The following is a 14,000-nucleotide window of genomic DNA, read 5'->3' as shown; positions in this document are numbered from 1 at the left end:
ACGATACACGAGAAAATTAATTGCAATGATTAAAGGTATTTCGAGTGTAGAACATGGATGAGATTCGTTGGCAATTATATTGCAATAAAAGAGTAGAGAACCACGCGTAACCGTAAAAAAGAGCTCGAAAGCAACGATTAGAATCGGTGGCTAAGCGTTAATATTTAAAATTGCAATGATATTTACGAAACATAAATTTGGTTACCTCGTTTTTCGGTGGATTAATCGAAACGAGTTGGCATAGTACACCGGTAAAACCGCTTTTGCCGTTTCAACTGTATGCGGATCCGCAGATTTACAAAATTCATATCTCCAACGATGCCCGAGATTCTATTTGCGCCTCGTGTCCTAAAATAGAAATTAAACTTCGTTACCTGAAATTTCATTCGTTTAATACGACGTTATATTAAATTTAAATTAATCATCCCCGCACGAATGTGTTTATCAAAAACTTTCACCTCAACTGATATGTATTTGACAATGTTATAATCTATACAGATAGTACAGGTACCTTCAGATTTTGCGTCACTGTGATTTTATTCGAAATATTTTGTAGTCCTTTTGATTGGAAGAAAAATTGTATGGTTTTACCCCACTCTTTATTTTTTATATTTCTTATCCAATATAATAAATATACATATACATACCATTGGACTGGTGAAATAATTTTTTCGTTCCTCATTCATTATGGTATTTGCCTTGCAATATTACTGCAAAGTTTTTCAAAAAAGGAAAATGAGTTATATAATAAAGGGCCAATAGAGATTGTTGCGTTAAATCAATAGATCGTCCCAAAAGTTTCTTTTAGTTTTATAAGGAAATAATAAATGCACATCTTTTGTGTTATATTATTTCCAATAGAACAAAATGGATCGTATATAATTCGATAAAATAATATAAAACAAAAAATGTTGTGCATCTATTATTTCCTTATAAAGCGGATGAAATCTTTTGAACAATCTAATAATTGTACACGATACACGTGATAAGTAAAATTTCAATATAAAACGGGGCTTCGAAACGAAACCATTTATGCTAGTCATTAAAAGAGCGTTAACATAGGTAACGTTAAGGTGGATTTCCATGAAATTAGTTCTTTCTTTGACACAGCTTCACAGTAGATACCTGTCTCCAAAGGGAGATACGGATTTAACTTCGTCACTACGACCTGTATCGGATCCTGCTTTTATGGAAATACGGGTTCGGCCAATATCGCGACACGATATGGCAGTTTGCTAGCTACGGCACAGCTTAAACTTACCCATTAGCGGCTACTAGTCGGCGATGTGTTTCTAGGCAAACCGTAACGGCAGGATCTTCGACTAGTGCAGTTTGTAGGAAACAGTCGTTCATCCTAACGCGCTTCCGGCAATGCAACCACCAGACACCGAATGAAATCGTCGTGGATACAAATTTACCAAACTTGCTCTGTCAACCAAACTTCGTATTGCCAGTTCGAACTTCTCTAAACACGACGTTTTAACGATTTCGTCAGGAGCATTTCATTTGACGGTATCTGTAACGTTTAAATATCTGTTCCAAATATTTCTTAATAGGTATATAGCGATTTTAAATAAAAAATAACATTAGCATGTAAAAAATAATACACAGACTCACCCAAAAATAATCGACCCTCTTGAGACTAGAAAAAGTCAGTGGCGACGTCAATCATGGCGAATTAAAACGTTGCACCACTCGTCCTGTTCGCCAAATTTAACATCATGCAATTACTTTTTGTCTCTGCAAATGCTTCAAATAACAACGAAGGCGGACGTTACGACGATATTCAAGACATTCAGGCATTCTCAAAAGAATTCCACAAGAAGACTCGTAACAATTATTAGACGCATTAATTAATAGGAGCAATGCGTTTTGAATAAAATAGAACATTTTCCTCCGAACGATTCCTCTGATTTCTTATTGTCAAAAAGTTCGGTTATTTTTGGCACAGTCTGTGTATTGTTCGAGGTATACTTAGAAAGCGCCACACATTTGGAACGAGTGGAAGCCTTTTAGCTGGATCTAGAAATGGCATTTCAAGTAAGCAGCAATCTTTGTTGGTTCTCTAGATTCGGTAGATTACATGGAAATTCAAGATGTCCGTTTTATAATCCTCATAAATATTTATAGATCTTAGTAATAAATGAAAGAAATTTATTTTCAATTAAAAAGGGATAGGACAGAGAGAGAGAGAGAGAGAGAGAGAGAGAGAGAGAGAGAGAGGAAGATACAAGTTTTACAAATTCAACGAGTTTTCTCACTTGCTTCTCAAGAATAGTTATTTTCTAATTAATGTCGACATTTTTATTCTTTCGAACTCAAAGTAAAATAACTCAAAGTCAAAGTAAATTATTCGTATCGAAATTTGTGGCTCGCACGAGATCGTTTGCGTGATCTCGGTACGCTTCTCGTTTTCGCTGTGCGACGATCTTTTTTGCGAGAGTAACTGCAGTAAATGACTTCCCAGGAAACAGTTGGACTCGTCCCGTTTTACCAACAGATTCAATTAAGATATCCGGTCCCTTCGGCAACATTCGAACAGCAACCGTCGTTGTCCCAGGGAAACGCGGTCTCAATCTGCAACATGACAATTTCAACGAAACCGAGCTTCCTTCCGGCAAGGAACGAGATACTTAGAGATTAGCATCATCGTGACTGGTGGTATGCCTCTGGAGTGTTGGCAAATCCACCTAGGAATATAATAATTACCGAGCCACATTTCAGTTTGCGTTATCGAGTAGCTTTGTTAAATACGTAGTTGCAAGAGGAAAACGCACGTAGTTAGAATCGTGTATGGGAAACGCGCTTCAAATATTTGCGAGAGAATATGAATTTTCGTATTAACGAGTCTCAAAATAGCTCTGGTGTACTCGGATATTTCAATTTGAGGAAAATCGGTGAAACTGTGTTAGTCTCGTCGCTGGTGTGTTTTACGAAGATGAAACCGTACGTCGTTTCACGTTCATTGAGCGATTATCGTCGTCGAATAGTTGCCCAGGTTTATTGGCCATCGGTAAAAAGGAAAGGGCGTATAGCTGAGCGCAACAATTCACTTCGAAACCTTTCACGTAACGTTATATCCCGCTACAAAAGAGTTCTCCTACACTGCCGGCTGCTCAAACATCTCCCTGTACACGCAACAACAAAGAACGATAACCGAACAATACTTACGGCAAATGCCGACAATAATGGTCGATTTTCTCGGGAACGCTTCGAGACTATAGATTCAATTAAGATAGGTGTCAGGCTGGCTCCCGTAGCGGTTACTCAAGCGAGAAAAATTTCTCTTCGCAGAGAGGGAGATCTGGTATGAGGCAGCGACACGCGCGATCGAAGCCCGTATTCGCGCGTCGGCGGCAAGTTCGAGCGTCAGCGGGACGACGCCACCGGGTGGTGTGGCGCGGGGCGTCGTTCTCTTCGTCGGCGACGGGATGGGGATGAGCACTCTTACGGCTGCGAGGATCCTCTCGGGTCAACGTCATGGAAACACGGGCGAGGAAGCGCAACTCGCATGGGACAGCTTTCCAGCCGTCGCTCTAGCAAGGGTGAGTTCTCTTTTTCTATCTTTTTATACCTCTCTTTCTTTCATTGCGTTTTCCGTTCATCGCCGTAGTCGTTTTACCTCCCGTGTTTCCCTTCTTCCGTTCCCTACTTGAGGAACCTACCTCTTTTCGTCTATTTCCCCTATGCCTCTCTTGCTCTCAATCCCGAACGAAGAATGCAGAACGCCGAGAAAATGTTTCTCTCTGGAGAGTTCCTAGTTCCATCACAGAGGCAAGAGTTCGAGAGAACGTTCCTGATTCCAGATTTGCTTATTATGTAACCCACTGACTCGATTTCCTGGCATTCTATATCATTCCGCAATTCGTTCAGCTTCTCGCCATCACAGAGAAATGAATCACCAGCTCGCCCATGCTGTTCTTAGCGGAGAAGGATATTTCGTGGTGCACGTGTTACCTCGCTATCTATATCACCACACAGTTGATGTATTTTATTTTTGTAGAAATTTTCAATCTTCCGACGAAACGTTTCTCGCGAGAAATCTTTCCGCGTTAAACATCTTTTAATTCCCGGTACGGAAATTGTTCGATACGTAAATAATTGTATTTGTTGCGAAGCATATTTCGAAGACAACGTTCAATATTGTCGATACATTGAATCACCAATGTACGAGATTTATTTGTCTCGACAGCAGTTTATCCAACAAGAGTTAACCTTTTGAAGCTGCAAATGCATCTATAATACGCACTGCAGCATTTCCCATCATCGTATTATTAACAGCGTGTATTATTCTATGATAAATTACCGTCCTTTGTTTTCACGAGAGAAGGATTTATATGCCCCTGTAACGTGTAGTTCGGAGAATATTTTTTTCCTATTTATTTTTTCCCCTATCTTCGCACCAGTTATCCTCTAATTAAATGCGATGGAATCCCCGAATCGAAATTTATTCGATGCCCGTCGAAATATTTTACGCGAAATGTAATTGAAATATAGCATCGATTTCTATCAAAGCGCGGTAAAGCATGCAGGCAAACTTCCATTCAGCGCGGCATTTATCAAAGGGATGAGTAAACGTATTTCAGTAGCATATTTCAGATTCGTTTCACTTTCTCCGTTATTCATTTGTTTTTATTAGCTTTCCTTCCGTATAGTAACCTTGATAACAGCAGCATTGAAAACAGGATTTTTCACAGTTGTGTTTTCCAAAAGATCCAAAGCTTCTACAGGTTATCCTTGAGAATTACGAAGCTTCGCTCTTCCATTCTTTACCCGGCACGGTTTTATCTTTCTCTCCACGGACGCGAATCATCAAGTGGCATCAAGAACTCGTTAAATCGTGAGGGGTTCGTGAAAGTTTAAGGAAAAGAACGCGTGAGCCGGTCTCATTTAATTCGCTCGTTCTATAATGCTACACGTAACGAAGTACTAAATATCAACTTAATCGTTTAATCTCAGCCCTTCCTTTTCGCTGTGTTTTTCACGAGGGGCCACTTTCACCCTTTCGTTTCTTATTTTCCCTCTTTCTCTTATTCATCGTATATTCACTCGTTGCACGAAATAAGTGTCAAAGACGCAAATTTCTGAGAGAAATTTCTCTAACAGCGTTCCTTGTGGAATCTCGAGAGGCTTCAACGGTGCATTCAAACGTGTCTTATTGCCGCTTCGATGTAAACAGGCATCCTGTAGTCGAGGATATCGGAGGGAAGTACCAATATCCACATTTGCCGACGCCGCTGGCTTATCAACGTTATTTCACGTAGTTTCCTTCTTTTTCCGATTGTACTCTCATTCCGTCGAGTTCACCTACTCGACTCCTTTCATCGAATCGCCGTGCACCGTCCTCCGCCTCATAGACCGGCAATAATATTACGACCGGAATCTGTTTGTTCGTCTAGAAACAGAAAGCATCCTGTTAGCGCATCGCGTTACTTCGAATATTTCCAGATCTAGAAATTCCATAGGTCACGTTTGTATTAGTTTGCTGCGTGTCGCGACCATTTATTACGAATTTGAACGCCGTGCAAAGGGCGACCGGTCGAAGTATAGTTCGACTGGAACTAATTACAAGGAATAGGAACAAGAGGAACTATTTGAATATTCGAGTAGAAGCAGAGGGTAGCGGTACGACTGTTTGAGAACGAGATCGGCCAAGAGTTGGTCAATTTAGAATCGTCCGGATTGCATGGACAAGTAACAAATTGCAGGTGTACAGGTGATCTCGGCTTGTTTCACTTCATAATTACTCGGATGCAATTTCAAACAACCGTCCCGGAAATGAGAAACGTAGAAGGCACGATGGCTGAAGAGGAGTGAGATAAATCGAGCCGGGATAATAATTAAGAAGGGCAACTCGAAATCTGTTTGTCCATGACGCTATGAAATTATTGAACCTTTATGAACGTTCCCTTTAATTACGTTTATCACTATTGAGTTCTAAAATGCAGCCTCTGCGACGACAGTAATTAGCTGGCAAACTTCGCAGCTCCCTTTCTGCCTCGCCAGAGGCGATTCTTGCGTTATTGCGTGTTACGTAAGCGTGATTAGGAGTTGCATTTCATCTCGAACATTCTTCAAATTCGCGTTTATAAAATGTTCATAATTAAAATTCTTTCAATGTCCCGGTACTAGCGTTACGTTGTGTAACGTAGACTCTTCTCTCGCGTCGCTCTTTATTTTCAAATTTATTTTCTTTTTATTCCCGTTATCTTTCTTATCTCCCGGTTGTTACTTTCCATTTACGAGCGGCGAAATTTAAATAGCGCCCTTTTAAGTAAAATCGTTTCTTCATAGCGAGAAACAGCTACAAATTATTTCTATCTTAGATTATACCCTAACACGTAGTTTTGTGTAGTTCTATTTATATCATGCGAAATTTTGTTTATATATTTACGATTTGAATTTTCATTCGTTTCGCGCGATTTGCTGATTGCAAATTCTTTTGCGAACCAGCATGCAGGGACACAAATAATTCGTAGTAAAAGTCGAGCACGACGGGAGCATAATACACGTTCCGTCGTACTAAATTCTCCTGTTCGACATGTATTCGCACGTCGCTGCATTTATTTCGCCTCGCATAATCCAATTTGCATTCGGTTCTCCCTTTACGCGTACGACTACTTTCCACTACGCGTTTCATCCAAAATGCGCGTTCTCGCTGGCGAGACCGAGTTGGCTCGATGAAACTTCCCAACAAACTCTATCGGGATTTCCAGCTTTCTCCCAACATCGGTTACAGACTTCCTTATTATCTGGGCGACGTAATCGAGCTTCCTACGCGTGGACAAACTCCGCAGTGAATCCGTGGTTCGCCTTGCCGGGGTAGACCAGCTTAGAAAATTTGCATAACGATACACCGTGGTCTAATTCGAATATTCCTAATATCCGGATCCCGGTTTAATTAGCGAAGCTAGTTAGTCGCGTTTAGTATCTGTATAGAACGTTCGTTAGGTCGTCAAAGAGATGGACGCTGTCAAAAATCTCTTACGTATACGTTTATTTACGTACATATTATACTAGTATCGCTCGTAAGTATTTGCACTCGAATCTATAAGAATTATTTGTCAATTTTCAATTGCAAAGTGTGTTTACTAGTTTTTCATTGAATTAGTAAATTATAAATTTACGTCATCTGTTAAAAGATTTGTCACACCAGTATTCTACGTACACTATATAAATACCAGTTGTGGACGTTTTCATAATTGACTTAGTAATTTAGAAATTGAATCTCTATGCGTATTTATCTAGTTCGAGCAAAGAGTAAGAAGCAAGTCGCGGTGTATGTAAAGGCAAAGATACATATATATCTATATGTACATCGTCGTATGTATATACATTTAGACATAATATGTGATCATTCCTTTTGTCCCCTCCTTATCCTCTTGTGTTTTACGACTGGAATCCTTCTTTTACTGATACTTTTTCCTAGTCCTTGGGGCCCTCAACCATTCTCTCTAGATCAGCAGTTCTCAGACTTTTACCTCGGTAAAGTCTTTCGTACGATGTGGACGACATTGGACGGTGAATCGATCAACCTACCGATCAAAGTATCCTTTTTCTTTCTGTTTTTGTGAAAATCCCTCAGGATGTTTTTACGAGCGTCCACTCCGAGTCCTTTGCACGTGACACACGCGACATCCCTTCCCGTTTTAAATTAACAGCTGATTTCTGAGCATCGTTCGTCGAGAGCCATTCAACGGCTGAAATCGAGTCGAGATCCATTGTTTTCAATTGCATGGCCAATAGAATACTCGCCTTATAAACGCTTGACGAGAAGCTCAATTTTTCCACATCGATACGAACAAAAGAAAAAACAGGTCCGCGTTTTAAGAAGCTAAAAGATATTATCGACGATTTTCGGAAAGGAGGCAGAGAAGGCGCAGCAAATATTTTACATTCTATTAATTTCAGATTGGTTTACATCGTTTTCTGTTGAATCTCGAAGCCCATGCCTTGCGAATCTTTACGTACAGACATTGATATTTTTCATATACATACGAGAAACACGGAAAATCGTGCCGATCAATCCCATCAAGTTTGCTTCTTTCTGAGAAATCAAATGTTATTTAAAAAGTTATGAGATACGTGGTATTTCTTGATATTGGCTTCCCGATGTACAGGATGTCGCTAGGTCTTTCAGGAAATCCTCTTCTATTTCCTCGACGATGTACATCGAACTTAGTTAAACTTCCAATGGCAGTCCTGCTCGTTTTCGGAAACCGCTAATGCCGCAGTTGAAGAGTTGTTTATTATCCTGTTGATGTAACCAAGTTCCGTGTGTTTCAGAAGGAAACGCTACTCAATCGATCTCGAGCCTTTCACGCAACAGTTTCCAACAACCGACTAAACTACATTTCCCTATGTTTTGGCAAATTTACTAATATCACCACTGTCGAACGTTCCTCCAACACTCATAACGCGATTTCCCTTCATCGAATAATTGAAGAGTTTCACTAAAATAGAATTATGTAATACGTTTATGCCTAATATATTCCGTTAAGTGTCGTTCGCGAGGGAACGTAAAAAGCTAAACAAACTTTTTGTATTACGAAGATCCTAAAAGGTCGACTGAGAAAACTAAAGAACTACGTGCGTTTTTCTTTCGTTTGAGAAAAGGATTTATCGGAATAACACCCCTGCAAGGTCTCCTGCGACTCCCTTTTGCATCTTTTCTCTCCTTCTCTGCCCTTTCTTTTTCTTCTTATTTCGTTTTGTAATTTTACATTGCTTTTTCCTCTTCAAAGCTTTGGATTTTGTTGTCCCTTGTAGTTTTAGTACGTAAATAAACAGGATCGGAAAAAGTTCTCCTGTGCAATCCTTCAGGACTCGAAGACTTCAATATTGCCCATAGAGTTGTTTATTATTTTTCGTGAATAATCCGAACTTTTTTGATTCAGGTACTGTGCGATAAAAAACGAGTTTCTTTATATCTATAGCTCGCAACGAAACATCTTTAACTGTATTTTTAATGTATTCGTATGAAAATATTCTTTTAATACGACAATTTGGTTTCGATGTTACGTGTTAAGTAGTTTCTCGATATAGAAAACGAAAGTAACAGAAAGAGATAGAATCCGAAACAGTTTTACGGTGTTACAAGTTTTCTGCTTATTAGTAGATGTAACCTATCTTTCCATTTCTCGAAAGAGCTACTTTTTCTCTTTCGTATCTACTCTTCCTCTGTCTGTAGTAACATCCATTTGTCCTGCTTAAACTTTCCGGCTAGGTCCTTCGGGATTTCAAGCACTTTCCGACGCCGGCCGAAAGTCGGTCTTATTATCGTATGAATGTAAGTCTTTCTCGCAATAGGAAAGGTGAATCGAATTCGATAATGTAGAAACAGTTTCTAGAAAATCCTCTTTTCCTATGATTTACGTATCCGTTCTCTATAAAAGTTACAAACTAAAACTACATTCTAGTTTTACAACATAGAATATAGAATTGCATTGCCCATTTCAAAATTATTTGTGTAAGAAACGCTTTCACTTTCGATTTATCTAATCTTATTTTGGGGGATCGTTCAAGCAGAAATTGAAACTAAAGGAGAATGATCGAGACGTGAAAAAGTACTCAAGAAGCTACCATACTCCCTACTCGAAGGTAAAGTAAAAGGGATGGTGATAAGAGAATTAGCTCAGCTATTTTATGGGGAAATGCATGAGGCATTAAAAGTTTTTCTCAAACACGTTCCCGAGCACAAGCGCACACCAACAACGAAGAAAGGATAATAACGTACGAATATAATTAGTTAATTACTCGACGAATGTAGTTTATTCCTAATCAAGGAATACTTTGTATCGCGTATGTTTCTTTCTCGAAATACCAATTGAATCATACAATCGACGTTCATACAAACTGAGATTGGATTTACCGTTTAGTCGATTCTATATCGTTGACAGTGTATTTTATTTGAATTATCACCGCAAATTTGGCAATAACTGATGCATGGAGGAACAAGCTTAAAATGTATCACGTGGCGTTGATTTTCGCGTAATTTTCGTTGTTATTTCTATTATAATCTATGTTTATACTGTTTAGCTGGTAGCGTAACGCGATATAGTAACGTAATTTAATCCAGAAGTTTCATTCGAAATTCCATCTTAAAAATTTAAGCCAACAGACGCTAACGATAAAATATTTTATAAGGCCCTTTTTCACTTTCTAATAAAAAATTGATTCTTTACTCAGAATTTACCAAGGGTATTTAATTTCAAGCTCTTTGGATAGAATTTCAGTAAGAACCTGTGATACGTAATCACGTCGGACATATTTCACAAAAAAGGGAGAATTTCATGAGAAATCCTTCTTATCAGAGACGTGACCGCTTAATTTGTGCCTGTCATGGCTAATCCTAAATGTGCGGAAAGTCTGTGGCAGTCCGTATTACACGAGATCGTATGATTTTCGTTGAGAAGCGACAGCACGTCACATTACGCTCTTCCTGCGCCTCACTTTGTCTTGAAACAAAATACTTTTCATTCTGTTCTGAACACGCAAAGATGACTCAGGGCTTTTGCCAGTAATTAAGCATCCTCGTTAAGTGATGAATTATATCTTCGATGACAAAATATGCCTCGTATTTTCAATCCCATTCATAATTATTCGAACGATTTTAGAACGCCTCGGTTGCTTGTATCGTTTAAGTTTCGTACAGGATTGCAACCAACGATACGTAAAAGAGCGTGGACTGCTTTAACAAAAAATCGTCTCTGCCTATTTAGCTCTCATAATAAAAGAAAAAGTGCAGTATAAACTCTGCAATTCGGATAAATTTCGCTTTGTAATCGAATCCATTCATCGCTTGTCTTGAAAAACGGATCGCGAAATTCGCTTTCTCGTTCTATTGGTCTTGTTTTCACCTTTACACCTCGGAGCTTACATTTCGCACGATTTACGTTTGAAAACTACGGTCTCGATGCACTCGTGTTTCAAAGTTTGCTCGATCTTTACGCTGGAAAATTCGGCCCATCGAAGTTCGCCCATCAATATTCATGCAGCGAGGTTCGCAATCCATAACGTTAGCTGGAAACGTCCGTACCGACCGTACGCATCCCTTGGAGTGCCCGTTCCAAAACCGTTCAAAAGCGTTAGCCGGTTAAAACTCGTTGTACAGAGCATCGTGTACAGGCTTGAATAAAATCCGTCGTTTTACACGAGAAAATCCTAGGGTTTGCATTAACGTCTCGCGTTATTTTGTATTAAATCCACCATTAGCGCGATAACGACGATCGACCGTTTGCATACGGTTTATCGTGCGCGTGTTCCAACGCCCGATTATTCCCATTATCGCCGAAAAAAAGTGTTTCTCCCAGTTAATTACCCTGTGTAGCGATGTACGCGCGATCAATTGCACGTTTCATCGGTTACGTGCATCACTGGAATAACGATTTATCGAGGGAACGCACGCTGCGTGACGTTTATCAGGATAATAATTAATCGAACGTTGCTGGAGCAAATGAATAATGAGTGGTCGGAATTAAAATTACATCAACTGACCGAGATCGCTTCTTTCAGCTCTGTCCACGTGCTGCTTGTGCTCTGTAATTACATTTGTTTTGTTGTTTCGCGTGGAACTATGTATTTGCGATACGCAGGATCTTTGCATGATTTATCATTCTTAATGATACCCGTGATAGGCGATTCGTTTTAGTATAGGGTCGAGAAGATTAAGGGTAGATCGTTTTATCCACGAAGGTAATTAATATAAAGTTTAGGCGAAACATTTATCTTGTCGAATTATAGGATTCAAAGTTAATTCAATACGTATCTGAAGACGTTTTAAGGTTGGTTAGTAGAAGCATGGATTATATAGTTAACCCGGCTACTTCTCTAAGTATTTTTAATTTTAATCTCTCGTATGATTAATAGAAGAGAATTGTTAAACTTTTGTCGGTGAATGAGATTCTGTAAGTCACATTTGAGAACGTAATTAATATTTATGGGATTCAAGAGAGATTTTCTTCCCACATGACGGTACGTATCAAGAATGAAACTGATGACAGGTTAACAGGAATCGAGTTAGCAACATATCTTATTTTGGCCGAATTCCTCTCTTTGTTTACATATGTTCCGTTTAATTCAATTTCCTCGAAAGAACGACGCGGTCTTTGGGGTAGAATTACGTAAAAACTTAACCCCTTTACGCAAGAAGGAACTAAGATCGCGACATGTCAGACGTGCTTTCCTGTGAATCTTCTTTGTTTTTCGCTCTAATTCGACGACAAGTAAAAACACCATAAATCACTACAGTTGATATATTCGGCGTGAGAAACGTGCCGTGCATATTGCGGGGATTTTGTTTTTCTACTGTACGATGTACGCGTGGCACGTCGTGTGCATATTTCAATCGTACGGGCTCCACTTGTGCGCAACAGAGTCACGATCTCTGGCCGGTCGCGTTTACGAAAAACAAAAACAGGTCGGATTGTAACAAACGATTCACTTCCATTGAGAACGGCTCGAGCCTCGTCGACGAACGAAGAAAGGAGGAAAGAGAATTAATAAACCTCGGAATAGGTTACGTGCTGTGAACCGAACGATAGTTTCGCGACACGATTTCCCTAATAAGTTTACACAGTCGTCCTAGCACGAGCCCCTGAAGAACGAGCTCGTGATATTGCGCGCGGTGCTTTTAATCTGAGAGTCGATTTAAATTAAACTACTCCTATGAATCAGCAGCGATAGAACCCATGATTTCTGAAACTACGTGAATTTCGTCTGCAACTAATTTCTCGTGCAACGACTAAAAGATTACAAAGCGAATAGCGAGCGACATTTATCACGAAATTGTTTAACTTTCAAAGTACTTTCTATACTGATAGGTAGATTACCGTGATTAATTCCAGCAACGATATATAAAATCGACAGGTATATCCGCGAAACGTGCATTTAATCGTAATATGCTGTTAGTAAAAATTTTTAATTATTTCACAGAGGATAAATAGGAGAATTGATAACGCAGATGGAAAATAATTTTCAACGCGGTTAATATATTAGAAGCTTGAAAATCTCGATTTGGTAAGGGCGATGCAATAAATTAGTCGCGTTTCGGTCGAGTCTAGCACGTGCTGGAAAAAAATAAGAAAGTAACGTACGGACGTTGGAATTAATAAAACATGGCAAATCGGTCAGGCGCTGGTAGCATATACCCGACTCATTGAATAAGGAGTTTTGTACTTCTGTAATGAATTAGGAGGAAGGAAAATAAATTTACGATGACTGTCGTTTACAGTCTGTTGCCCTCGTTTAATAATTTTATGATTAATACAGCCACTAGAAAGCGGTACAAGTAATTTATATATGCAGAAACATCGTCGTCGTCTATATCGCACGTGTTACTATTCTTTACTTTTTTTTGTTCACCAAGACCATTTTTCTCTAATTTATGAGTACATTTAATCTAGCTTGTATCAACAATTAAGTTGTACATTTCTAGATTATGCAAATAGATATTCAAAACTCCGTGACTGATGGTTGATTATAATTGCATTTACATTATACACTCCAAATTGTATTATTTATGCTTCCTTTCCTATTCAGTTTCCCTATATTGGCCGGGTAATTCGAATTAATATCCTCGAAATTATATATTATTTCGAGAATAATGGAAAAGGAGGCCGTGCGCGAATATGAACGCGAGATTTGAGCCATGCGCAATACATTATGGCAAAACATTTTGTGAATTATTGGCAAAGGAAGCCTCAGCGACGATGTTCTTTAAAATGCTTCTATATCATTGGAGCAAATTAGCGAAATGAAGCGAGATATTTCGTCGTGCTTTAGGGGTTCATTATCGTATCAAACCGTTCGTATTCGTTTTAAAGATGAATTATACAGTTCCTTTCATTAAGTACATTTATTCGTTACACGAAAAGTTTGCATGGATTATTATATGATTGATACTTCATGTGGAAAGAAGAATTTAATTTATCGTTTAAAATAAATTGGTCGTTCATCAGTGCAATGAAAATCTTTGATTAATGTAATAAAATAATAACTGA

The 14,000-nt window shown here is 39.0% G+C and overlaps 1 protein-coding gene across 1 annotated transcript in view; it reads left to right on the top strand.

The window, feature by feature from the left end:
* The window catches only part of LOC139995922 (alkaline phosphatase-like), a 234,210-nt gene that overhangs the window by 27,032 nt on the left and 193,178 nt on the right, over positions 1 to 14,000 (top strand). The window contains exon 2 of the mRNA XM_072019865.1: positions 3,295 to 3,545. Within this exon, the coding sequence (XP_071875966.1) occupies positions 3,295 to 3,545 (251 nt within the window). The remainder of the gene's footprint in view (positions 1 to 3,294; positions 3,546 to 14,000) is intronic.

Source organism: Bombus fervidus, chromosome 16 (assembly GCF_041682495.2).
Source record: "Bombus fervidus isolate BK054 chromosome 16, iyBomFerv1, whole genome shotgun sequence".
Classification (NCBI taxonomy): Eukaryota; Metazoa; Arthropoda; class Insecta; order Hymenoptera; family Apidae; genus Bombus; species Bombus fervidus.
The sequence above is the reverse complement of the archived record's forward strand: the minus strand, read 5'-3'. Positions and strand labels throughout refer to the sequence as shown.